The sequence below is a fragment of the Neomonachus schauinslandi genome, chromosome 9, assembly GCF_002201575.2.
Source record: "Neomonachus schauinslandi chromosome 9, ASM220157v2, whole genome shotgun sequence".
Classification (NCBI taxonomy): domain Eukaryota; kingdom Metazoa; phylum Chordata; class Mammalia; order Carnivora; family Phocidae; genus Neomonachus; species Neomonachus schauinslandi.
Window position 1 is genome coordinate 20,865,700 of NC_058411.1, and position 27,904 is coordinate 20,893,603.

The 27,904-nt window shown below is 42.3% G+C and overlaps 1 protein-coding gene across 2 annotated transcripts in view; it reads left to right on the forward strand.

Moving 5' to 3' along the window:
• The first annotated feature begins 637 nt into the window (after positions 1–637).
• STON2 (stonin 2) overlaps positions 638–27,904 on the forward strand; it is a 107,890-nt gene continuing 80,623 nt past the window's right edge. For both annotated transcript variants that reach the window (XM_044917841.1, XM_044917842.1), the window contains exons 1-3: positions 638–798; positions 2,654–2,938; positions 22,717–22,914. In XM_044917841.1, the coding sequence (XP_044773776.1) occupies positions 711–798; positions 2,654–2,938; positions 22,717–22,914 (571 nt within the window). In that variant the 5' untranslated portion in view covers positions 638–710. The remainder of the gene's footprint in view (positions 799–2,653; positions 2,939–22,716; positions 22,915–27,904) is intronic.

Sequence of the window (27,904 nt, forward strand, 5' to 3'; positions counted from 1 at the left end):
AAGATGACTCCATTTCTATTTCTCTTGATTGGTAAACCATGCTTGGAGGTACCATCTGGAGGTGGTTGGGTTTCTGCCAAGGATTTAAATCAGGCTTGCAAAGAGCTACCTGCCTAAGGCAAGAAAGTGCTATGATTTAATAGGAAAGAACATGCTTTTATTTTACCATCTAGTAAAAGAAAGTGAAAATACTTTGAAAAGTTTTAATTTTTGTTTTACAACAATGGCATTGTATTATAAATAGAAGTATTTCCAAAATATAATAGTTGGAGAAATTTAGGATCTGATTGCTAAAATTTGCATGATTATTTACAAGTCTGATATGAAGGCCTATACAGAGATCTTGATGCTAAAGGCAGATATTTCTATACAAGACGTGGGGACAAGACAGGGCAGAGAGAAGTAATACAAGCTGGAAACCACCCACACCTTTTTGTGGGCAGTGTTGAAAACCCTAGACCTGTGTGGGTTAGATATAATGTGATAGTTGTCCTTTTTAATTTTTATTATTTTTTTAAACAGATTTCTGCTCGGCAGATTAGCCAAAGGCAAGAGGGGCCAATCTCTCTACGTTCTGAGTGCCACCCTCTACAAGATCCTCACACCAGAGCCAAGACCCAAGTCCACTGTGCTACCATACCTCCACCCCAGACATTACTCTGGGGTCTGTCTGAGGCCATCAGTGTGAAGATGATCAGTGCCTTCCTAGCATGACGACCTTGGACCATGTGATTGCCACCCACCAGTCAGAGTGGGTCTCCTTCAATGAGGAGCCACTTTTTCCTGTCCCTTCCGAGGGTAAGGAGCACTCTCATTTCTTAAGTGAAAAGATCAGCAAAGAACCACAACTGTTTATAATGACTTCTACTTGATCATTCTTTGGGTGGCATCTTAATATGTGAAAAAGAGCCGGTTTGTCACTTTCCTAAGGTGCACATTTTTCCACTTAGGAGCCTGGGGGAAGCATTTTTAGGAACCTTTGAGTCCCAAACAAAAGGGCCTGGAAACACCAAAAGTATTGGGTGCTTTCTTCTAAGGAGCGTAAACTTCCTATTTACAAACTACTTTATACTCGGCCTTTTAGGGTGTCACTCCCAACAGCAGTTTGGAGTTCCTCGGTTTTTAAAACATAGCTGTGAAGAGTGACAGGCACTAGAGACAGATTGCTTGGGCTCGGATCCTGGCTCTGTCACAGCTAGCTGAGTGATATGCCCTTGGGTAGACGGTCTCTTTAACCTCTCTGTGTAGTTCTTTATCTGTGCAGTAGGGGTAATCACAGTACCTTCCTCAGGGGGGCTGTGAGGATTAAATGAATTAATATATGTAAAGTGCTTAAAACAGTGCCTGGCATGTAGGAAGAGCTCAGTTAATTGTCATCCACGATACGATGAAGATGGCTAAATTGACTTCTAGGGACCTGGTCCTTAGGGATGAAGGTCAAGGTAGGGGACGGGAGATGTTTGCAGAGCCTTGTCCCACTGCAGCTACCACTGCCAACTGCTATCAGCCCAGCTTCATTGAGAGCACCTGGAAAGCGTGAGTTGACAGGTGAGCCGTCCAGTATGGTGGCCATGGGGCTATTGAGTCCTTGAAATGCAGCTAGTCGGAATTGAAATGTGTCTTAAGTATAAAATACCCACACTGAATTTCAAAGACCTAGTGAAAGTAAGATATTTCATTAATAACTTTTATATTAATTACATGTTAGAATTATAAATTTTCAACATAAGGAGTTGAAATTTATATTAGTAAAAGTAGTTCAGCTCTTTCTACTTTTTTGTAAATGTGGCTACTAAAAAAATTAAAATTACATATGTGGTTCAGCTTTTATTTCTGTTGGGCAGCGCTAGTCTAAAGGGTTTGGTTACATGCAGGTAGACTAGGTTGTGTGGCTAATGATGGCAGAAAAAAATTTTATATTAGTACTTCGATTTTTAAAAAGTTCTCATATAGTAAAATTGACCGCTTTTGGTATGCCGTTGAGAAACTTCAACAGATGTCTAGATTTGTGTAACCACCACCACCATTAGGGTATAGTTCTTTAAAAAAAATTTTTTTTTGAAGGCTGTTATGTGTTTCAGGACCAATAAAGTGCTAGAAAGTTAGGGGCCTCATTTAGCTGGGCCTCATTCAGCTGGGCCTCATTCAGCTGATTGTTGGTACAGAGTTTGCACCTGGGCAGTCTGCAGACACGTGTAGTGTGGACTGCATGGAGTTTGAAGTATGAATTTGAATGTGTTTAGTCCAGACAGAAGCTCTCCTATTCAACCAAAGTCTCCATCAGTCCCTGTTGCCTTTTGCTTTTCTTGTTCGACTCAGTTATATTTCTGTTTGGCCTCTATAAGCATTGTTGTTTGTGACTGCCAAGGCCTGGAGTAGATGCTAGGATAAGAACAGTGAATAAGATTTCCATTCTCAGCTTGCCTGGATACTGAATGTGGGCATGCTGAGGTTATCCTTCATACACATTATTAGGAAAACACTCCTTTAGCATAAAGGCAGTTGGGCGTGGCTGTTTCTTCATCCGCACCCACTCACCGGAATGGTGAGTCTTGTGATCACCCCTTACATATCCTTGGGATTTTCCTCCATGAGAGTTTTGAAGGGTGGCCTTCCTCACGTGATTGATGGTGGTGTCTGGTATGTGTTTCAGGGGTCGCCGAAGAGCACCTCCCAGCACTGTCGTCTTACTCAGACCAGTCTGAGAGCTCCTCCGGGGAGAACCAAGCGGCAGAAAGAGGCTCTCAGGAGCTTTCCCACTCAGAGCAGGATGACTCCTCTGAAAAGCTGGGCCTCATCTCTGAAGCGACCTCCCCTCCTGGGAGTCCCGAGCAGCCCCCACCTGACCTGGCCTTCGCCATCAGCAACTGGGTTCAATTTGAAGACGACATGCCCTGGGCCAGCACATCACCATCTCAGAAGGAAACAGGTGAGACAGGTGGGAGGCTGGGAAGGGTTTGGGCTTAGGTCCATGCTCACCAGGGGAGCTTTGCCATGAAGAGGTGTGTAAGGACTGCTGGGAATCTGCTTTACCAGAGCCCTCAGGCACCGGCCACACAGGATTGCTGGCAGAGATCTCTTCTGGCTTAATTCTACAACTAGGCTTTGTTATCAAAGCCTATGGAAGGATTTATGTGCTCTGGGCCATTTTTAGCCTTCTGTACTTGTCCCTGGCTGTTGACCTGTCTTTGGAAGTATGCATATTTATTTACCTATTAGGTATTGGAATTATGTTTACTCAGCCCCTAAATTATAAGCTCCTTACAGGCAGGAATGAATGTCTCTCAGAACATGAACCACCATCAATTTCTAATAGAGTCACTAGTTAAACACGGATCTTCTTGTGTCCCAGACCTGTTAGAGCTAAATCTTCAGGGGTAGGGACTGTCATTAATGATAATTCTCTTACTTTGTGGCATTGCAGTAGCCAGAAGCTGCACGGGGGAGCTTAGCGAAGCCAGAGTTGTTTAGTCCCCTCCCTGGTGACCTGGCTGCTTATTTTATTGTGCACTAAAGCATGCCAACACTGACTGGATAGCCTTTGTGACTGTCTTAGTTCTCTATTTGCTGTGTAACAAATTACCACAAACTTGGTGGTTTAAGCAACATAACTATTTTCTTATAGTTTCTGTAGTTCAGAAGTCCAAGTGTTGGACGTGGTGTCACTGGGCTAATTCAAAGCATTGGCAAGGCAGCGTTCCTTCCAGGAGGCTCTAGGGAAGAATCTGTTTCCTTGCCCTTTCTAGCTTTTGGATGCTGTCCACATTCCATGGCACGTGGCCCCTTCTTCTGCCTTCAAAGCCAGCAATGCTGCATCTCTCTGTGACTTTCTTCTGTAATCTCATCTCCCTCTGATTTCTGCCCGCCTCTTCCACTTTTAAGGACCCTGTGGTTACATTGAGCCCACCAGGATAATCCAGGATAATCACCCCATCCCAGGGTCCTTAACTTCATCACATCTGCAGAGTCCCTTCTGCCATGGAAGGTGACCTATTCCCAGGTTCTGGGGATTAGGACATGGGCATCTTTTGGGGGGCATTATTTTGTCTACCACAGAGATCTACTAGAGAAAAGTAAGGTAGATACGTTTTATTTTGTTGGTGGGTTAAATGTTTTGCTAGTTTTAATTTTTAAAAACAATTCTTTTGGTTTTCAAACATGTTTTCAGCACCAATAAAACAATTGTTAAGAAAATATAAAACATAATTCTATATAATTGACACTTCCATTTTTACATAATTTACATATTATGTATACTTTTTATATTTTTATTTTTTTTAAAGATTTTATTTATTTGAGAGAGAATGAGAGAGAGAGAGAGAGCACATGAGAGGGGGGAGGGTCAGAGGGAGAAGCAGAGTCTCTGCTGAGCAGGGAGCCCGATGCGGGACTCGATCCTGGGACTTCAGGATCATGACCAGAGCCAAAGGCACCAACTGAGCCACCCAGGTGCCCTGTATTTTTTAAAAAGATTTTATGTATTTATTTGAGAGAGCGAGGGAGACACAGCCTGTGCACGTGCATGAGCTGTGCATGGGGGAGGGCAGAAGGGGAGGGACAGACAGACTCCCCACTGAGCAGGGAGCCCGCCTGACCACACAGGGCTCATCCCCAGGACCCTGAGATCATGACCTGAGCCAAAGTCAAATACGTAACCAACTGAGCCACCCAGGCACACCTCTACTTGCTCATATTTAAACATCAGATTTGGGGGCACCTGGGTGGCTTAGTCGTTAGGCGTCTGCCTTAAGCTCGGGTCATGATACCCAGGGTCCTGGGATCGAGCCCCGCATCGGGCTCCCTGCTCCACGGGAAGCCTGCTTCTCCCTCTCCCACTCCCCCTGCTTATGTTCCCTCTCTCGCTGTCTCTCTCTCTCTCTCTGTCAAAATAAATAAATAAAATCTTAAAAAAAAAAAATACTGTATTTAAAATGTTGTTTGAGGGGCACCTGGGTGGCTCAGTCTTTAAGCGCCTGCCTTCGGCTCAGGTCATGATCCCAGGGTCCTGGGATCGAGTCCCGCATCGGGGTCCCTGCTTGGCGGGAAGCCTGCTTTTCCCTCTCCTGCTCCCCCTGCTTGTGTTCCCTCTCTCACTGTTTTTTCCTCTCTGTCAAAAAATAAATAAAAATCTTTAAAAAAAAATGTTGTTTGATTCCTGAGATTTTTGATTCCCCAAATTTTGTACCCAAAGGGAGTGTGCCTCACTTGCCTTACCCTAGTCCCAGCTCTGCATTCTAATAAGGTTATGGAATGTATTGATATTACTAGAGAACAAGTAAGAAATGACAATTTTCAAATGTGTTGAAAGCATTATTGTGGCTTCAAAACTGCTCAAACAATAATCTATATGTTTCCATATGTGAGTTTAACTCATCCTTCTAGAGGTGGAGCCTGTAGGCTGCCTCAGGAGGAGCCTGTAGGCTGGTTTTCTAGCAGCCTTGAGGCTTGATGTGTGGGCAAGAAGCAGGAATAAAGCATGTGTAGGGCCAGCCCCACTTCAGGTAGTGTTCCAGGGACCCAAGAACCATGCTCAGAGCATCAGAGTGGTAAAGGAAATGGGTAATAAATCCAAGGCTCCGATTCCACCTTTCCTGCCAATACCTAGCCTGACCCATCAATTTCCCTATTACCCAAACCAGCCCCACCCATGTAGGCTAATTCCCTCATGGGTTTCCTCACACAGACTGGGTTTGACAACAAGGAAGAGTGGTTGATGGAGCTAAGGTCATGTGATAAGGAAAAAGGAGGCTTCGACCCTGTCAACATGGGTAATGCAGACATCCCCCAAGATAGACAGTTCCGTTCTGATGGCTATTGGGCAGCTCAGATTTTAATTTAAATCCAAAAGGTTGAGGTACTGTGCATTGTCAGTAATATTATATATGTAACTGTGGGCATTACACCAAAATAACACAGATGTTTAACAGAAGTCTGTTGCAGCAAGTATCCTCATAGTGATAGAGACAGTCTGAGGCTTCTTGCATTCACTGCTGCCTGCTCTGTTCTTTTGGTAATACTGAGTTTTCCTGGTGTGATAGGCAAACTAATGGCCTCCAAAGATATCAGGTCCCACTCCCTGGAACCTGTAAATGTTCACTTATTTGAAGATAGGGTCCTTGCAGATGTGATTAAGTTAAGGATTTTGATTGTTTTTATTTTTTAAAGATTTTATTTATTTATTTATCAGAGGGAGGGGGAGAGATAGCACAAGCAGGGCGGAGCGGCAGGCTGAGGGAGAAGCAGGCTCCCTGCTGAACAAGGAGCCTGATGTGGGACTCGATCCCAGGACCCTGGGATCATGACCTGAACCGAAGGCATTCGCTTAACTGACTGAGCCACCCAGACTCCCAAGTTATGGATTTTTAGATTGATATTCCTGGATTATCTTGGGTGGGGGCCCCTAAGTGCAATCACCTATGTTCTTTTAAAAGGGAGGCAGAGGGAGATTTTGCCCACACAAAGAAGGCTATGCAAAGACAGAACAAAAAGGGATTTGAAGATGTGACCTGGAAGATTGGAGTGATGAGTCCACAGCCGAGGAATTCTGGCAGCCCTGAGAAGCCTGGAGAGGCGGGGAATCTGTTCTCCCCCAGAGCCTCTGAAGGGAGGGCTGCCAGGCAGACATCTTGATTTCGGCCTAGCGATTCTGACTTCAGACTTCTGGCTTTCAGAACTGGGAGGGAAGAAAGTTCTGTTGTTTTAAGCCACAAAGTTTGTGTTAATTTGTTATAGCAGTTCCAATAAACGAATGTACCAAATCTCCAAAATCCTAAAACGGAACCATTTGCATAAGACTGAAAATGAGTCAGTCTGGGCTAGGGGAGCATCTATAATAGTGCAGGCCATTATTAAGCATCTGTGTTATCCAGTATGTTTTATTTCCAAAGTTTATAGCCTTTTATAATTTATTCATTGAGTCACTGAATATTTATTAAGCACCTCCTCTCCGTAGTTATCTTAGGTGCAGATATTCAAATACAAAACTGGGTAACAGAGTGTTCAGAATTTAACAGAAGTCCGTTGAGCTTCTTCCTGGGTCTTTTAGTAGGAATCCACAGCCAACGTATGCTCCCATGATTCCCCCATCTGCCTCCAGTTGACCGTCTTTCAGTTACTGCATGTCTTAAAAAAAAAAATTTTCCATCTCATGGTAGCTGAAAATTTGAAGGTACTTTGAGGAAGCAAAGGAAGTAGTAGATGTGGGGAGAATTGCTTGCCTAGAAGCTTCATTTTATAACCAGGCCCATCTATCATCTCTTCCTGGGAAGGATCAAAGTTTGAATTTAAAGCATTTTCCCTCATTATTTATCATTTGATTGTGGGTCTTCCCCAGAGCTCTTGTTCAGTTTTGCCCTGGATCAATGGTGCCCACTTGGAGAAAACCATGTGTTGGCTGCATGGCCAACTTCTATGAAATGAGTGGCCATCTGGTTCTTTTTAGTCTAATCTGACAATATAGAAATGATTTGTCCAAAAATTTCTCATTTATCCACTCTAAAAAATGCTTCTCTTAGTGTATTAATTTTCAGCAAGCAGACCCTGGGCCTGTTTGGGGCTATAGCTTCACGCTATGTATATCAAGTAAACTGTTTTTTAGTATGGACAGCCCATGATTGAAATAGAATCGGGGCAAGAGAGATCCTTGATGTGCTGTATTTAAACATGCAGGAATTGGGAATCTGTTGGTGAACTGTGGAATGTATCGGTGTGTCTCAGTGCATGTAGGTGGTGAAGTTCAGCCAGAAATAAGGAAAGTCTGTGGAAACTGTTTACGGCTTCAGCTATCTTTCTAGCCGCATCAGTATCACTAGAGCAAACCAATTCTCGTCCCTATAATGTAGCTGTGGTTTCTTTGTTTCTTCCCACTTTATTCCCGTGTCCTGTCTGCTTCTGTTATGTGCCTAGCACTTTCTGGTCAGACATCTCTGTGTCAGGAGAAGGGGAAAAATGTGCATTTTGGACTTGGGAGAAGGAAAGTTTCCTCTACCTTTCAGAATTTCTTCTGGCTGGTCTGAGATTTTAAATTGACATGAGACAGATTCATAGGAGAAAATAAAATATAATTTTGTACTAGGGAACCCCCATAAACAGGAGGTTCATAGGCGGGTAAAATGAGGTATATATGCCATCCTGAGCTAAGGAATGGGAGAGGGGCCTGAGGCTTCAAAGGGGAGGAGGCCGATTCACAGGACAGTAAGAAGAGCAGATGCTTGAGAATTAGATATTTGCCCTGCCATGCAGATGAGTCACTCGGATAAAATTTATCTCTACTGGTAATAACCCTTAGTCTGGGAAAGATACTCCATTTAGATTCTTTAGGTAGTTAAAGGAAGGGCAAGATTTTCTCTCTAGCCCACAGGATCTCAGTTGCCTTCAGCTCAAAAGAGTCCACATGCCAAACTGGCACATTTTGAGGAGACCTGTCTTGAACCCCTTCAGCCCCGTCCCATGCAGCCTCTTTGTGAATATTTTTTATGAGATGATCATGATCTTGACCTAAGAGAAGGAGAATGAGAAAGGAGGATAAATGGAATGGATTAGTGCTATTCCTAGTCTGGATTTTGGGAAGCAAACAGTGGAGCCTTACTAAGCCAGCTGGTCCATACCCTCACATCCAGGCTGGCAAGAAGTTGGGAAAGAAAGCACACGTGTGCACACATGGAGTCGTTAGGTGGAGAAGTGTTATGTGGCGTACTCCTTTTCCATCCCCTCCCCCAGTTCCCATTCCTGCACTGTTTACAGTTTTCCTGGCAGACGAAGAGCAAAAAACCAAAAGAATTTATCTTTTAAGCTGTGCCACCTACAGATAAAACCAAGAGAGCATTGGATTTCAGCCTGGAATGGGACTGTACTACTTGCTCAAGTTAAAATGCAAGGAGGCTGAAGGCACAGTGGAGTAAGGGACAAAGAGACTGTCACTAGTGGTAAATCTCTTATTTTCGTGGCATATGATTGTCGGAAGCTGCCCTGGGGCACTTAAATAAGCCAGGGAGTTGCTCCTCCCCACCTTGGTGACCTGGCTCCTGATTTTATCTTGCACTGAAGCATACCAAGGTTGACTGGACAATGAGGAGCAACAGCTGATGGGGAAGACAACTCCAGAAATGCTTTAAGTCCATCAGGGGGACACCTTTGTTTTGGATTTAAACTAGTGCAAGATTTGAAATGAGTAAGTGCCGTCACAGTTGGTCTGGGAAAACAGAGACACATCATCTCTCTCAGAAAAAATATGAATAAAATCAGTCAATTGAGTGACAAAGCCTTTTGGTAACTACCTATATAAGAAGGATTGCTGGCATCAATTCTTGGACCTGAGGATGCTAAGAATGAGGTGCATATGAAGTTGTGCCCCTTTTGTAAATATGGGTTCCTCCATTAAAACCTCTGAAATCTGATGGAGGCCGAATGTGGAATTCATCTCTCTTTGACTTAACAAGAACACTTTGGCTCAGGCCATGTTGTTAAGTATTCTCTTTAAAAAAAAAGATTTTTATTAGAACCTTAACTGCCAAACACTTAAACTTAAGACTTAAAGGAGCCACGAGAATACTGTTCACATCTTAGTCTGAAAATGCCATGTGATTGAACTGGGTTACCCACTGGAAAATGTCAAGAAATTTAACTGAACACTCATTTGCTGAACCCCGAATCCTAATGCACAGATGTCCTGCTAAACCTTGGAAGAGCAGCAGAACACAGCAGATCCAAAGTGTTAAACAAGAAAAAACAAAACAACCCACCAAACTTCTGGTGAATCTGTTCAAATCAAAATAGAATCTTTATATTGTTCTCTAAAGAAATATTTTTGAAAATGAACCTAACCCCAGGTGGTATTTTATTCACATTGGGTCCCTTAGCACTAGTGTTTCTGAGTTTCCCTGGTGGCAAAAAGTTCTCCTAATTTAGTATTTTGTCTCCTACGTTTTAAAATTCCACCATGTGCCAGGAGGAATGTAGCAGTCAGCTTACATATCACCTAAAGTCTTTATAAAGATCCTCTCAGAGCAAAGGCTGATTCCATGTATATGCATTTTACAAGTGTATGTGTGTGCTTAGAATATGTTTGCAAATGCATGCAGATAAATGGACTTGAAAGAGCAAAGTTCATTCCCAAAATTAAAAGGAAAAAATTGTGGCACTATTTTCAGCATGAAGCTTCCTGTTCACTCATCGTGTTATGCACTGACCTTCCTCCACAGACATGGCAATTTGGGGCAAGGCCAAGGCTGAATTGGACCCATTATGCAGATGCTGCAGGATACGCATAATTACAAGCATAAAAAAATGTTCATTTCCGGAACATTTGTTGCACAGCCCAAGCAAAACACTAATATTTCCTTGTGCTTCGAATATCTTCCCCAAAAGCTTGGGCTAAGGCCTTCCCATTGTGTCTGGGGAAGCTAATTATCTGGGACCAGAGAAAGAGCCGCTTGTTTGGGGGAAGACCAGGGATGATGTCAGCCTTTAAGAGGGAGGCAGGGGTGACAGCTGAGAGACTTAATCCTGAAGAAGACTAGCCCAGTGGTTAATTTCTGTTATACTTTTTATTCTGGCTACTGAGGGGGAATTGGTGGGTGGGAGTGGGCTAAGGTCCCAACCATTTGGTGAACATGTAGCCAAGGCCCATTGCATTTGGCAGGCATATGTATTTCCCTCTTCAATAGAGGACGTTTTATTTTCATTTAATACCTTGAATTGTTCTCTGCTTTTAGGAGTAATTAATGACCTTTCCGGAATCCATCTTCGACAGTGATGTACTGAGGAATGGATTCTAACAAAGCCCTTCTTCCTTGGGGCCTGATGCCCTCTGCCTCTCTCCACTGGGCACCACTCTGCTCTAATCACTACCTCTCCTGCTGTTCCTGACAAGCTCATTTCTGCTCTTGCTGGTTCCTTGGCCCCCAGAACTCTTCCCCTACATTTTCACTCAGAGCTCTGCTCAAGCATCATTTCCCCTCGCCCCCACCCCCTTTTTCCTGCATTAAATATCTTTATAGCCCATGTTTCTACCTGAAATGAGGTTATGTTTGTTTGTTTATTGTCTCTCTTCCCCACTAGAGGAGAGAGATACTGTCTATCTCATTTACTCTCTATCCCAGAATATGGAGCATGGAACTTAGTAGGTACTCACTTAGTGTTTGTTGGATTAATGAATGAAAGATGAAAGATGTATATGAAACATCCCGCAGAATGACTGACTCCCATTTATGGGGCAAATGAGCTGTTAGGTAGAACTTGAGGCATGGAATCCTCAGTGAAGATGTTATTATTTTTTTTAACAAAATAGGCAAAGAAACTAGGCTGGCCTCTTCCCCATCATGCCCTTCGGTTATCAGCGGTCATCCGTTTTGATTTCCCATTATTATACACAGAATGCACACACACAAACGTGCGTATACATAGCACACAGATACACATACATATGTATACACACATAGTATATGTGCATAACATGTGCTTACATACACATGTGTATATAATATACGCATAACATAACTATGATACATATACAAACACACATATTTTTCCTTCTGGGAGCTGCCTTAGAAAGCACAATTAAAACTGTCCATTATATTTTTGTCATATTTGAAGCTATCATCATGCCATTTGGGCAGGGGAGAGGATCTTTTGAAAGTGACTTCTTCCAGTTATCTAAAAGGGACTTTAAGTATTTTACAAAAACTCCAATATTCTCCTCTTCCAGAATGTGCTAGCTTACCCAAGGGGTCCTTGTGGCCTATCTCACCCTCAGCATGGGACACAAAACACAATAAACTGCCAAGCATGCATTAATTAATTCATTCATGCAAAAAATATTTAGGTGCTGGGAATGCAATTATGAGAAAATTGGCCATAGTCCCTGCTCTCCCCATGCGGAGGTTACCTAACGGTTGGGCAATCTGTTACCAGTGAAGCCTTCTGGGGTAAGCAAGAGCTCCTCTGAACCAGTCCTGGGACAGCTGCTTGGTATTGCCAACTATGAGCTACCAGGGGACCACAAATGAAGAATGGAATTAGATCTATTTTATATTAATGCGTGGGCATGTTTACAGCATTGGAGAAATCATATAGCCCTAGTGAGTAGACATCAAAGTATAAATAAAGAATACGGCATCAAAATGTATATAAGTATTTAAATTTTAGTCTAGGATCCCAAAGGATAAGAAGAAAATATTGTAGTTGCTGTATTAATTGTTTTAGCTGACAGCTTGTCAGTTTATTATTCATTCAACCAATGGTGCTTTGAATTCTCACTATGTGCCAGTCACTGTTCAGGGCACTGGGGATACAGTGGAATATTCTGGCCCCATGGAGCATACTTTCTGCTGGAGAAGCCGTACCAGAAACACAATAAGTATGTAGATACAGTGTAAGTGTGTTAGACAGTGTGGTTAGCAGGAAGGAGAGAAACATGAGGGAAAGAAAGAGAATGGAGTGAGGGAGGATGTGAAGTTTTACATAAGATCAGGGAGTGAGTCTCTGAGCAGTAACTTTTGGGTGAAGACATGGGCGAAGTGAGGAGTGAGCCTTGCAGAAATTGGGGAAGGAGCTGTCCAGGTGAAAGGAACTATAAATGATGAGCCTCTGAAGGGGTGCGGTGTCGTGTTGGTGGTATGTGACTGGAGTGGAGTGACATGGGGAGAAGAGAAGAGCATGGGGTGGAGAGGTCATGAGGACTTAGACCACGAGGTGCTTCGAGGGTACAGGGAGGACCTTGGCTTTCGCTGTGGATGAGGTGGGAAGCCATCAGAGTTTGAGCAGTGATGTGGTGAGGTCTGACTTTGATGTGAACAGGTAATTCTGTGAAAGCTGTGTGGCTGTTGCTCTGGTGAGAACAGACTGAGAGGAGGAGGACACTTGGGGAAGCAGGGTGACTTGGTGGGGGGCCCCTGTCACCATCCAGAAGGGATGGTTTTTCCATGAAAGAGGGATGTGCAAAAATGACCTCCAAAGGCCACAGGAGCCCTAAGGCCAGAGAGAAAGGCCAACAGGTCCACCTTGATAAGAAATGGTTTATTAAAGGGACTTAGGGACAGACGCATGTCTGCAGCTGCAAGCTGAGTAGATCTCTGTGACCCCACTTCCCATAAGACCTGCTTTTGTAGTCCTAGAGGCTGGGGAGTAGTGTGGGTAGACCACCCCAGGGGGAATGTTTGAGAGCAGTTGTGTGTCACAGTCATCTCTCCTGCGCCGATTGAGGATGGTAAGCCCCAAGGGTGTACTTAAGGGTGAGGTTAGACAAGAAAGAATGTTGGGGGATGGGGCTGTGCTCAAGAAGATGTCAGGTCGTCATGCAGATTTTTCCGCAGATCTGTCCCGGGATGGCGTTAGTCTGGGTCACACAGCAGTGTCTTGGGTCAGGGTGGTAGCTTGGAGATGGTGGGAAGTGATTGGATTCCAGATGTATTTTGAATGGAGGACTAGCAGAAGTTATGATGGGCCAAATGTGAGAAGAATCAAGGGTGGCTCAGTGGGTTTGTTCTGAGCATCTAGAGGGATGAAGGAGCTGGTGTGGAGGGGATAACAGGAACTTAGTTTCAGATAGGTAAGGTTGGAGACCTAAGTGGAGATTTCAAGTAGATTTGGACCTAAGTTTAGTCTGGAAGTAATAACCACTTGACCCCTTTTCAGTGCTTCCTTTGTGCACTTTTCCACGTGGGTACAGTTTTAAGTCCCATTTTTAAAGGTGAAAACTTTACAGCAGAACAGATAGATTAAGTAACTTGCTTCAGGATGCAAGACCAGATGTAGAATGAGACAGGCAGTCTGGATCCAGGGTCCTTGTACTTAAGCTCTTAGGAAAGGAGGAGTCGCAGATTTCTATCTTTTTTTCACTTTATTCTTTGCTGGATGGATGTGGCTGCGAAGAGCCCTGGTGACAGCAATCTGCTGTCCTCTGGCCCAAGTATCAAAGGCCTGGCCCCTGGGAGAAGAGTCAGCTTCAGGCTCCACACTTCCTCTCAATAGTTCAACTCATCTTGTGGCCTGAGGACATTCACTTCAGAACCTAAATAAAGTGATTCATCTGAGATTTCTTTTCTTTCTTTTTTTAAGATTTTTAAAATTTTTTATTTGTTAGAGAAAGCACAAGCAGGGGGAGCAGGCAGGCAGAGGGAGAAGCCGGCTCCCCGCTGAGCAGGGAGTCCAAGGCGGGACTCGATTCCAGGACTCTGAGATCATGACCTGAGCCAAAGGCAGTTGCTTACCCGACTGAGCCATATATCATATCATGTAGATATGATATATGGCAGTATCTCCTACACATGGATGTAGGATAAAGTAGATGGTCTTTCACTCTCTTTATGGTTCCTTTTGTAAAAAGAAGTTCTTAATTTTAATGATACAAAATTTGTTTGTTTTTATGCTTAGTGCTTTCTGTGTCTCGGTAAAGGAAATCTTTCCCTATCCTGATGTCATGAGCATATTTGGGTATATGTCTTCTAAAATATTTCTTTCTTTTTTTTTTTTTTTTAAGATGTATGTATTTAGGGGCTCAGATGGTTAAGAGTCTGCCTTTGGCTCAGGTCATGATCTCAAGGTCCTGGGATTGAGCCCCACATTGGGCTCCCAGCTCAGCAGGGGGTCTGCTTCTCCCTCTCCCTCTGCCTCTCCCCCTGCTTGTGCTCTCTCTGTTTCTCTCTCTCTCAAATGAATAAATAAAATCATTAAAAAAAAGATTTATGTATTTATTTGAGAGAGAGAGAGAGAACACATGTGAGTATGGGGGAGAGGGGCAAAGGGAGAGAGAGATAGTCTCAAGCAGACTCTGTGCCGAGCTTGGAGCCTGATACAGAGCTTGATTTCACAACTCTGAGATCATGACCTGAGCCAAAACTAAGAGTTGGACCTCAACCAGCTGTGCCAACCAGGCACTCCTAAAATATTTCTTGTGGAGCCTTTTATGCTTTATATTCAATCCACCTAGAATTGATTTTTCCATTTGGTGTGAAGTAGGAGTTTAATTTCATTTTTTTCTATATGATATTTTACTATTATTTCTAATATTTTATTCATTTTTAACATATGTTATTAAAATTCTACTTTGTTCATATCTAAGAAGTGTGATTCTGCTTATTAATATGAGGAAAAATATGCAAGGATTTTGATTGAGAATGTAGTAAATCTATAAACCAGTTTGGGGAGAATTAACATCTTCACAACATTAACTTTCTTGAACCTAATTATATCTCTCCACTTATTTAGATCTTCTGTACAATCTGTTAATAAACTTTAGGAGTCTCTCCTCTGAAGACTTGTGCATCTTTTGTTAGATTTATTATGATATATGCTTGATATTTTTGTTGCTATTATACATGCTACCTTGTTTTAAGTTTAATTTTCTATATATTTCTTTAATTTTCAGAAATGCAATTATTTTTATATATTTATTTTTAAAAACACAAGTACTGTGCTAAAATTATTTGATAATTTATTAGGGTTTCCTGGTTATTTTCTGTACACAAAAATATCATCTGCAAAGAATAGGTTTGGTTTTTGTCACTCCTTTTTTTTTTTTTTTTTTTTTACTGCCTTACTATGTAGGTTCTGACCACAAATAGGATGTTGAATAGAAGTAGTAGCAGGTACCCATCATCTTGATTAGGATCTGCAAGGGAAAGCTCTCCAGCAGTGCACGGTGTTTGCAAAGGGTTTTGGGGTTAGCTCTCCTAGGTTTAGGGAGCTTCTTCTGTTTCTAGTCTGCCAAAAATTACTACCACGAATAAATACTAAAATTTACTCAGTGCTTTCTCTATATGTATTATGATGATAATATGGTTTTTTACTCCTTTAATATATTATTATGGCGAGTTACATTAATTGATTTAGTAACGTTAACCCACACATTATCAATAGAGTGATATTACCTCTAATGGGGCTAAAAATAGTTCTTGGGGGGGGCAAAGAAATCTTATTCTTTTTATGTGTACAGCATAGTTATATATACAATACATGATAGATATACAGTATATCTGTCTTATTAAAATTTAAAAGGGAATTGATAAACTGGACCTCATCAAAATTAAAACTTTTCCTTAATAAAAGGCCCTGTTAAGAGGATAAAGAAAGAAGCTATAGACTGGGAGAAGATATTTGCAAACCACATATCCAACAAAGGACTGGTATCTAGAATATATAAAGAAAATTCAAAACTCAACAGTAAAAAACACCAAGCAATCTAATTAGAAAATGGGCAACAGACATAAACATATGTTTCACTGGAAAGGATATACAGATGGTAAATAAGCACCTGGAAATATGTCCAATATCATTATCAATAGGGAAATGCAAATAAAATGAGTTATCATACACACATATTAGATGACTTAAAAATAGTGGTAATACTAAATGCTAGTGAGGATGCAGAGAAATTAATTGCATGTTTAGTTTTATAAGGAACTGTCAAACTGTTTTCCAAAGTCATTGTTACAGTTTACATTCTCACCAGCAATACATGAATGACCCATTGTATGACCTAGCAGTTGTACTCTGGGGCATTTACCCCAGAGAAATGGAAACCTAGGTTCATATAAAAACCTATACAAAAACCATACATGAATATTCAAAGCACCTTTATTCATAATAGCTAAGAACCAGAAACAGCCAAACTAACTGTGGTTAGTCCATACCGTGGAACACTACTCAGCAATCTAAAGGAATGAAGTGTTGATACATTCAATACCTTGAATGAATCTCAGAGGTATTATGATGAATAATAACAGCCAATCCTAAAAGGTCACATACCGCATGATTCCATTTATGTAGCATTCTTGAAATGACAAAATTATAGAAATGGAAAAACAAATTAATGGTTGCCCTAGGTTAGGAACAGGGCATGAGGGGAAGAGGTAGAAATGAATATAAAAGGTCAGCATTCCTTGTGGTGATGGCACTGTTCTGCATCCTGACTGATGGTAGATATATAACCTACACACTGATAACATGACATAGAACTAAATACATACCTAAGTATAGGTAAAACTGGGGAAATATGAGTGAGATTGGTAGGTTGTATTAATACCAATTTCCTGGTCATGATATTCCACTGGGGAGGGGGTACTTCAAGGGAGAGGATGATTGGGGAAAAAATTTGTCAGTGGAGCAGTAATGAAAAAAATTGAGAAATACTGTGTTAAACCGACCTTGCATTCACTGGATAAATCCAATTTAGTCATGATGTAATTCTCCTTTTCATCAGTCTCTAGATTCTCTTTGATAATAATTTATTTGGGATTCTTGTATCTATGTCCATGATTGAGGCTGACCTGTAATTCTCATTTTGGATAATATAAGTATAAATCAGATATACTTTGTCAGGTTTTGATGTCAGGAAATCCTTACCTCATAATGTGAGTTGATGAGTGGTCTCTCTTTTTTGTACTCTGAAGGACTGAAATATATTTTTTTCTTTAAAGTTTGCTCGTAATGTGAGTTGATGAGGGATCTCTATTTTTTTGTACTCTGAGAGACTGAAATATTTTTTTTTCTTTAAAATTTGATAGAATTTTTCAGTAAAACCACCTGGCTTGACATTTCCTTATGACAGTTTAAGGATTGATTCACTGTATTTGATGATTATTGGACAAGTCAGGTTTTTGACTTTCTTCTTGAATCAGTTCTGAAGTTATAATTTCCTAGAACTTCTACAGTGTTATCTTTTTTTCAAATGTATTGATGTAAAGACATTCATTATTTCTCCTCATTGCCTTCTACATGTATATAGCATTTGTAATTATGTCTTTTTTCATTCTTAAGGTTATTTGTGCCCTCTTTTTTCTAGATTTTTCTTGACAGTTTTTCAATTCTATTACATAGTCTTCTTAAAGAACCTTTTATCGATGTACTTTTTAAATTTCAATAACTTATGCTTTTATGTTTGTTATTTCCTTTCTAATACTCTTTATTTTATTTTGCAGCTCCTTTTGTAACTCAATAAGTTGGAAGCATATTGTATTAAATTTCAGTTCTTTTTTAATATAAGCAATACAGCTGTTCCTGATAGTACTGCTTACCTGCATTCTTAAAGTTTTCACGTATACTATTTTCATTATTGTTTGGTTCTGAATATTTTCCAATATTAATATTTCTTCGTTGCCAATAAATCATTTAAAAGTATGTTTCTTAGTTTCTAAATTTTTCAAATTGTCTTCTCTCTAGTTTAAATAGATGCTAGTTATATCTAGATAAGTGGTTTGGATAACTAGAAACTTCATTGTATTGTGATCAGTGTTCATGGTCTGTTTGATACCAGTTTTTGTTATTTGTTAAAATCTGCTTTATGTCATAGCATGTGGTCACTTGCCATAAGAGTTCTAGGTGTGGGTTATGAAGAATATGTATTCTTCATCTGTTGGTCTATGTATGACCATTAGATCAGCTTGTTCATTTTGTTGTTTATATCTTCTGTTTCCTTGCTGATTTTTCTGCCTGCTTGATCTATCAATTATTGAGAGAGGTGTGTTTAAAAATCTCCCATTATGATTCTTAATTGCAGGAAACAAACTGAGGGTTGCTGGAGTGGGGGGTGGGGTGGGAGGGATGGGGTGACTGGGTGATAGACACTGGGGAGGGTATGTGCTCTGGTAAGCGCTGTGAATTGTGCAAGACTGTTGAATCTCAGATCTGTACCTCTGAAACAAATAATGCAATATATGTTAAGGAAAAAAAAAAGAAGAAGAAGGTAGCGGGAGGGGAAGAATGAAGCGGGGGAAATCGGAGGGGTAGACGAACCATGAGAGACGATGGACTCTGAAAAACAAACTGAGGGTTCTAGAGGGGAGGGGGGTGGGAGGATGGGTTAGCCTGGTGGTGGGTATTGAGGAGGGCACATTCTGCATGGAGCACTGGGTGTTATGCACAAACAATGAATCATGGAACACTTCATCTAAAACTAATGATGTAATGTATGGGGATTAACATAAGAATAAAAAAAAATTAAAACTCAAAAAAAAAAAATCTCCCATTATGATGATGGACATTTCTTGCTTTCTGCAGTTCTGTCAGTTTTTGTATTAATAATTTTGAGACTAAGTTATTAAATATATACCAATTTAGGATTGTTATCATATATTTCTGATGAATTAAAACATGTAATTTTATTGTGACCCTTTCTAGTACTGCTTTTTACTTTAAAGTCTATAGGCTACAATAGATCAGGTTCTTTTCATTAATATATTGTCTTGTATGACTTTCTCATCCCTTTACTTTCATCGTTGACAAATCTTTGTATTTTAGATGTGTCCTTTGTAAACAGCATATTGGATTTCATTTGTTTTTTCAGCTTGATAGTCTTTTTCTTTTAGCTGGAACTTTTAGTCCATATATGTTTATTATCAAGCACTGATATAGTTTATTTCTGTAATATCATGCTTCTTTTTCTCATCTTTGTTTCCTTCTTTTAAATTAATTGTAGTTTTTGTTTGTCTAAATTGTCTTTTTATTCCACTGACCTCTGAAGATCTCCTCACTGTGCATATAATCCTATTTGACAGTTATTTTCTATCAGCTCATTGAAGTGTGCATTGGCTTCTCTTATTGAGAAGGTGGTAGTCAATCTAATCATCATTCCTTTGAAAGTAATCTTATTTAAGATCTTCTCTTTGTCTTTGGTCGTGTATGGTTTTGATGTCTACTTGCACAGTTATTTTTGGTTACCCTGCTTGAGATACCATGGAATCTCTAATCTGACAAATAAAATCTTTCATAAGTTCTGGGAAGTTCTCAGTCAGTGGTTTTGTTTTGTTTTGTTTTTTTTAAATATTGCCTCTCATTCTCACACTCTTCTTAGGAACTCAGGTTATATAGATACCTACAAGACCTTCCTGCTTTCTCTCCCATGTATTTTAAAGATTTTAATTTTAAGTAAGCTCTACACTCAAACATAGGATCTCAGACTCTGAGATCAAGAGTCGCACACTCTATGGACTGAGCCAGCCAGGTACAGTTCCCGTGTGTTTTATTAGCACCACGCTCTAACCAACTGAGCTAACCGGCCACTTGGTTCCCGTGTGTTTTAATCTGTCTTTCATGTTTTCCTCTCTGTCTTTCTATGCCTTCTGGACAGTTTTGTATTTACAGTGATATTTTCCTTCTCCAGAAGCTCATTTAGTTCTTTTTCAGTTCTGTGTGTTCTTTTCTAATATTTTCATTTTCTTTTATTCTTTTCTTGTATCCTTAAACGTAGTTAACATACTTATATTTCCTGCTTAGTAATTCTAGTGTCTGAATTCTTTGCAGGTCTGATTCTGTTTGCTACACCCCTCCCTCCCCTCCATGTGAAACTGAGGAACATTCTGTCTTGGAAGGCTGGCTTTGAGGTATCTTCCTCCAGAAAGGATTAGTATTTGCTCTTCCCAGGTGCCTGAGGTCACTACCAACCTGGAAATACTTCAGCTGTGTTCTCAGACTGGAAGGTTTTCAGACCACACAAGTAGTTTTAGCTGCAAGTCCCTATGTGGGACAGCTTATAGTTATAAATTCTCAGGAGATTTCTTTTCTCTACCCTGCACCCAGGCTTAAGGCTGAAAATTTTCTTTGCTATCCTTAGCTTGGGGGTGGGAGTTATTCCTAATCTACCCTTGAACAGATCCCTTTGGGAATTCAAGCTTCATGCATCAAATCTTCCGTTAGATTTCCCATCTTGAGTTAGTCCTAGGTTTTTCTTCCTTCTGCCTTCTTCACAAGACATTTAAAAAAACTCAAGCTGAAGAGTCTCCCTGGTTTGTTCAAAAGCCCCAGAGTGTGAAAATCAGGTTGTGTGCTGTTTACCATTCTGGGTTCTGACTTGAACTTGGCCTCTGACAATTCTTTGCTTTCTTGCTCATGCTGTAATGTATTTTAAATAGTGTTACTACATTTTACCTAATATTTTAATTCTGTTTCCCTAATAGCTTAAAGTGTTTAATCCTTAATACTATAGGAAATAGCAGTCCTATAAAAAGCCATTACAAGTTCAGCTTCGCTTTTGGCTTTTTGGTTGTTTATTTTTTCTTCTTTAGCCTTTTGAGTTTTATAGGTACAAGTTTGAACAGTCTTTACTTAGCATAGACTGTTAGGAGTGATTTCTGGTGTTTCTGTTGACATAACCAACAAATATTCATTGAGTACCTATTCACACCAGGCATTATTCTAGGAATGGGGGTGCAGAAGTAAACAAAATGGGCCAAAATCCCTGCCTTCCCACCAAGGAGCTTAAATTCTAGTGTGGAAGATACTGGATATGTAGTACATTAGATGGTGATACTGCTAAGGAGAAATGAAGCAGAAAAGGGACTTTGCATCTTCGGAGAGAAGAACTCAGGAATACCTTACTGAGAGGGTAACATTTTTAAGAGAGAGCAGGGGTGAGCCATGAGCACTCCAGACAGAGAAGACCTACATGTCTTGTAACTGTCTAAGAGAATACAGAATGAAAATCCTCTGTGGTTTCATATTTGTTCCATGTCACATATATTGCTATTTATTCTTTTTTCCCAATTTTCTCTTAACCCAAATTTCTCTAAAGCCAACTCTATAATTTTGATTCTCCAGCTAGGAGAACTGACCCTCCCTCCCCTTTTTAAAGATTTCACTTACTTTATTTATTTTTTAGGGAAGGGGGAGGAGCAGAGGGAGAAGGACAAGCAGACTCTGCGCCAAGCACAGAGCCCGACACAGGGCTCGATCCCATGACCCTGAGATCATGACCTGAGCAGAAATTGGACACTCATCCGACTGAGCCCCCCAGGCCCCCCAGAGAACTGACCCTTCTTGAACAAGCTATTTAACCTCTCTTGAGTCAGTTTTCCTTTGTGTCAAATAAGACCACTGCCTGTCGCTCAGGATTGGTGGTGAAATGAGGTAACATTTGTAAAAGTGCCTGACATTTCATGAGGACTTGAGAAATGCTAGATCTTTCTCTTATGTTCTTCCTTCCCTGTCCGCACTCCCTTCGGCGCTTGTTTTTGGTACTTGTCAATACATTTGCAACAAGATCCTCATGTAACACCAGGGAGAAACCATGTGGTAGGTTATTCACTGAAGACAAATGAGGAACATTAGAAAATTTCATTTAAAAAAAAGAAACTTTCCAGAGTGGTTTTGAAAGGCTGAATTTGGTGCTCAGGGTTCAGGAGAGAGTCAAGCCCTGTGCATTTCCCCCTGGAAGTTCTTGTTCATTGTATTATGAATCAGCAGCTCCAGGAATCTCAATTTGTATATGTAACAGTCTGCAGAATCTCCAGGTATAGTCAGGCTCAAGCAGGGGCATATCACATTCCTGGGCGAATACATACATATTCACCTATCTTCTCTTATCCCTTAACCTAACCTAGCTCTGATTTTGCAGTGTAATTTGGTGAATTTTCTTGAGATTGTTAGCATGCCACTAAGAATGGGTAAGGGTAAGGGTGAAAGTTTTGGTTTGGATGAAGCTGAAATCTCAGTTTAGAAATAGAAGTAGAGCTGATAGATCACTACTTTTCTTTAGTGAGATTTTCTTCAATTTGAGAGTCATGAGACCCCCTTCTTTGTGGTACTGGTTTTGATACTGACTCACCGTGGGCTCTCAGTCCATCATTTTCCCCTGTCTATCATGAGTGATATTGCCATCATTTCCTTGCCTTATATGGCCGTTGCGATTTCATAGGCTCTGAGCACCATCAAGGTAAGACAAGCACTAAAGATAAGCAGAGCACAACTATTTATATTGTATGCTTTTGGGTTTTGGTCTGTTCCCAGCCTTACCATTGACCGTGCCCTGCTGGACGTGCCCTTTCTTCGACTCCCTGAGGAGATGCCCTCTGACCTCCGAGAGCAGCTGGACCACACATTCTGAAGATACCAGTAGTCCTAGTTTTGATCCCTCATACACAGACCTGCAGCTCATCAGTGCTGAGGAGCAGAGGAGTGGCAAGGCTTCTCAGGCTGACTCAACTGGTAAGATGGAGCCCAGAAGGCTTTGCATATCACTTTTGGTGACCCTTTGCTGCTCCTAAAATCTCTGCAGCCAGCTTTGTTTGCAGAATGAGTTCAGTGTAGCAGTCACCCAGTCAAAAAGCTAGAATACAGAGTGGTTCAAAATTGCATTAGGAAAAAACACGTACACAGATTGGCGGATTGGTTGGCAGAGTGTTAATCCTGGGAAACCATTTGACATATCTTAATATGCTGTTTTCTCATATTCAGTACAAGTACTGTTCCTTGTCAGTTTATTTTCTCCTTGCATGACCAAACTATACGTAATATGCACAAGGCTGAATCTTTCATCCACTCACCTGTGCACCTTCCCTTTTCAGCAAGAGGGAGGTAGATTTAAGCAGAGAAAAAGCAAATGTTATGTGAAGCAGAATGAGAGTCAGGACTCAGCCGCTGTGTCCAGACTACAAATCATTTTGCAGTTATGTTTATTCTGTTGTGCTTGACTCGAGCTATACTTCAGTCTGTAACATCCTGTGGTCTCATTTATTAAATTTCTAGGTGTAAGAAGGATGCTGCTGACTTTGCAGGTGGAATAAGGGCCTGTTAACAAGCACTGTACTTGGGTTAGATTTAGGATGGCATTGAATAGATGTAGTGTGTTCTTGGTGTTTTTTTTTTATTTGGCCCAAGGGATTATTTTCCTTTGAAAGTGGTAGAATTACCGATAATTTCTCTGTGGATGAATTTGCCAGGTGTGTTCAACAATATTTGTTTTTCTTCCTCAAAAACATTGTTTAGGCATTTGTCTCTGGATCGCTTTTCAAACTTGGGTAACATTTGCCCTTATGCTGTGTGTTATTGGAGGGGTCTACACATAGAGTTCTTGCAGACTAAAGGGTTCAGACAGGATTTGGATTGGTATTTGATAATACTGCAAGGAATCCTAGTTTATCACAGTCTGTCTTCGCAAGCCACAGTCCCTTAGAGCATTTTGTTTTTACACACTCTCCATTCTGGTTAATCTCTGTGGCTGATGATCATGGTCAGTGGCTGAAATGTGTCCCTACAACCCCGTCTCCACTGTGGGGAGCCTTTCATGGTGGGAAGGCACCATCAGAAGCCGAGGCAGTTAGGAAGAGGCTGTACTCTGCCCTCTTCCTTCGGGTCTCCTGGCTCTCAACTGCCTTTCCCAGCCTTCCCCTGGGGGATGCATATAACACACTGGTTAGGAGCATGCAGACTCGGGTTAGACTGCTCAGATCCTCCTCCTTCCGTTTACCAGCTGTGTGACCTTAGGCAAGATCATTAGTATCTTTATGACTCTGTTTCCTTACCTGAAAATTGGAGATAGTAGTCGTACTTACGAAGTTGTTGTCCATTCCAAGTGAGACGGTCTATGTAGGACAACTTACATGATGCCGGACACAGAAGTGATCAGCATGGATGGAGTTTCTCCCCTCTCCTGCCCTGGGGTTCTTATCGCTTCAGAGAGGGGGAGGTGGGCTTCCCACTGTGGAAAAGTCAGGATCTCTAGGCTCAGGCTGGTTTTTTTCCCAGTGATCTCTCTACTTAGATGAAAATCCCTTCAATTCCTAGAGGTTCCAGGGATGAAAATCAGAGTCCCACTCTGAGTTGGGCATGATTAATCTGTCTCCAAAGCTTATAATTATTTTCAGTGTCTCCCTTTTCTGAAGCCATGTTAACAGTATTACAGTTCCCACTGAGAGAACCTCTTCCCTCATTGTTTTGGTCAGGGTCCTGGCAGTAGGCAGATGGCATCCTCGAAAAGTTCATCTGAAGAGGGTGTCATGAAGGGACTGCTTCCAGAGGCGGCATGAGCTAGAATCATGGAAGAGGGACTTCCTGACAGGTGCTGTGGCTGTAAGAAGGACAGAGCCACCTCCAGAGATTTGGCGCAGTGGGGAGTGACGGGGGACTAAATGCCCAGATCTTGTGCTAGGGCTTCCTCCTAGCAGATCCCAGCTGGAAGTCAGAGGTCATTCCACAGGCCGTAGAGCTGCTGGAGAAGGGGGAGGAGAATGGATTTGGGGTGAGGGTGTGGGTGAAGCAATTGCAGAATAGCCAACACACTTTAGCTCAATGGCCAGTGACTCTGGGTGACTCTGGAGAAGCAACGGCAAAATAGGACTGTAGAATGGGGAGTGATGAGCTTAGTTCTCTCCTTCAGCAGGAGACAGTTTCTGTAGCTACAGGAGGCTAGAGGGGGCCTTTTGGCAACCGTCCCTTTTTACAGAAGTAATAATAAATCATAGCCAGCACTTCCTGAGTCTGTGCTATGTGCTAGTATATGATGTGTGTCATCCCCAGCCTTGACAACAATCCTGCAAGGCAGATATTTTTCTCCCCATTTCCTACTTGATCCCGAGTCTGGAAGATGAAGATGCTTGTCTGAGATAATACCACTAAGAAATGGATGAACCTGGATTTCAGCCAACGGTCCAAAGCCTTTTACCGTGATTCCCAAACCTGGAAGTGACCCAGAGTCATCGTGTTTATCATTTTGCTGTCTTACCTTCCAGACCTTCTGTACAGATACACGTACTTTGCCATGGGGTTTATCTTTTTAAAAAATTTTTTAAAAGATTTATTTATTTGAGAGTGAGCATGTGCACACACAACTGGGGGAAGGGGCAGAGGTAGAGAATCTTCAAGCAGACTCCCTGCTGAGCGTGGAGCCCCATGTGGGGGTCGATCTCACAACCCATGAGATCATGACCTGAGCCAAAACCAAGAGGCAGACGCTTAACTGACTGAGCCACCCAGGCGCCCCAACTGTGGAGTTTATTTTTGACATAAATAGAATCAAAAGGTTTTTTAAATAAGATGTATAGTAGGTGGAGTCTGAGGAAGAAGTTCATGTTTCCTTAACAGATATGAGCACTTCTAGATAACTGCTGGGTTTGTGTTATGGAAACAAGTTTCTAGACACTCCACTTTGAAAAGAAATCTCCTCATTCGTTAGTAATCGGCCAAGGGCCCAGGTTGGCCCAGGGGCATGCCTCCATCTCCTTCCCACCTCACCTGCACCCAATCTTCCAGGCCCAGAAGTGGCAAGCAGCAAGCCTTGGGGGCCTGGAAAAATGAGAGGCAGTGAGGTGAGTGGCCCAGGCTGTGTGAACAGTGTCTGGATGCAGCCCCAGATAGAGAAGCCCCAGGAGCCTCTTTCTGAACACCCTGACCTGTGTAGTCAAGGGGGACTTCGGCTTTGAAAAGCCTTTAACTCATCCTGGGTAAGGAAGAACAAGGTTTAGGAGAATGACCCGATATTTCTAAACCTGTGGCATTTATCTTCTACTTCAGTAGTGGGGAAATTATAAATGCTTTCATTTGAGCACTTGAGAGCTTCAAAGAAATCCAGACACACTGGAAAGCCCCCCAGTCAGGTGGCTACCTGTCCGCCACCTGGCTCCAGGCCTGCGCCAGTGGTCAACCTCTTGGAAGGCTCTACTGGGAGGCTGGGTGGTTCAGTCAGGGTACACTAAATCCTTGTGAGGGTAAGGAGCAGATTCTGGTCTGTCTCTGTCTCTGGGCACATCCTCTCCTCGGAGCCGCCATTCCTCATCCGTGAAGTGGGGCTGAGTGTTTCTGCTCAGGCTGGGCAACAGAGTGTGTGTGGAGGTGCTTCATGCAGCGCAGAGTGCAGCAGGAATTTTTCAAAAATCCTAATTTCACAGCTCTGGGCCTCATTTCCCTTTGCCATGGGAAAGAAGGATAATTACTGCCCCAGAGGACGGTAAACCATACACATGGTGGGATGAGACCTGAGGAGAGTTTTGCAGTCTTCAGAAGTGAGCCGTGGGGTCATGCAGAGAGGTGCTGTGGGAAGTTCATTGTGGTTGCTTTCTGGACCAAGGGCTTGAGGGTCCTGGGGAGCAGCTGCCTTGGGGAGACTTTTGGTCTTTGCCCCCTGCCCCATGCCTTTTAGCACTGCAGAGGGAGGTATAGAGGGGGGAGAATCGCAGCCTCCATCAGGAGCGCCCTCGGCCCCAGCTGGCCCGGGCTTTCCCTGGCAGCTCGCTCTGCGAGCCTGCAGCTGGGGCAGAAGCTCTGTGATTCATCTTCTGTGTGCAGAGGGTTACAGGGGCCCAGGCCCAGCCTGTTTTCCTCGGCCCCATTGCTCTGTGCTGGGCCGCAGCAAGCCGCAGACTCCTCCCCGTCATCTGCCGCAGGACTTCTGCACGGCGTTGGCAATCCCGATCCCCAGCCTACTTGTGGGAGGGCAAGACTCTGTGATCAACCTGCACTTTCTTCTCATTTTCTCACCAAGGGGATAATGTGGAGGAGGAAGGCAAACAAATCCCCTCACCTTGGTTACATCACAGGTACGGGGCAGAGCTGGAGAGCATGTTGATATCTGCTCTGGGATTCAGCTCTCCAGAGCAAAAGGCAGGAGAACTGGGAACAGGCAGGATCCTTAATAACACTTGTTTTCTCTCTCACTCCCTGCCTCCCCGGGGGCCCCCTTTCCCTGGATGACAGATACACCCTATCTTCTTCACCAGACAGCCTCCCTCTGTAACGCCGGTAGTTTTCCATGGGATGATAAACAGGAAGAGTGTTGGGGGGAGTAAACATAAGCCTTTGGAAGTCCGTGGCAAGCAGGAAAGAGAAAACACAGAAATGTCTGCAGGAGCACATGCTGTTGTGAAGTGGTGGACTTCCATTTTGGTTTTCTTTTACATACAAGATAAGTGGAGAGTTCAAGTGTGGGATTAGAATGCTCCATTTGCATCAAGCCTGGATGAAGCACACATAGCAGGTGTTTAATAATTGTCCGTTGAATGGATCCTTGAATGAAAGGAGTGAGACTGCAGGTGGGGAGAGTCATCTGCATCCCAGACATCTGTGTCCCATTTGGGTTTAAGAGTCCAGCATTTCCCCAAAGTGTATCCCATGTGGCCGTTCAAGAAAAACCAAGATGCCAAGGGCCAGTATGTTAAGTCATGCTGGGCCCCCTCTGTTGGAGATTCATAGCGAGTGTTAGATT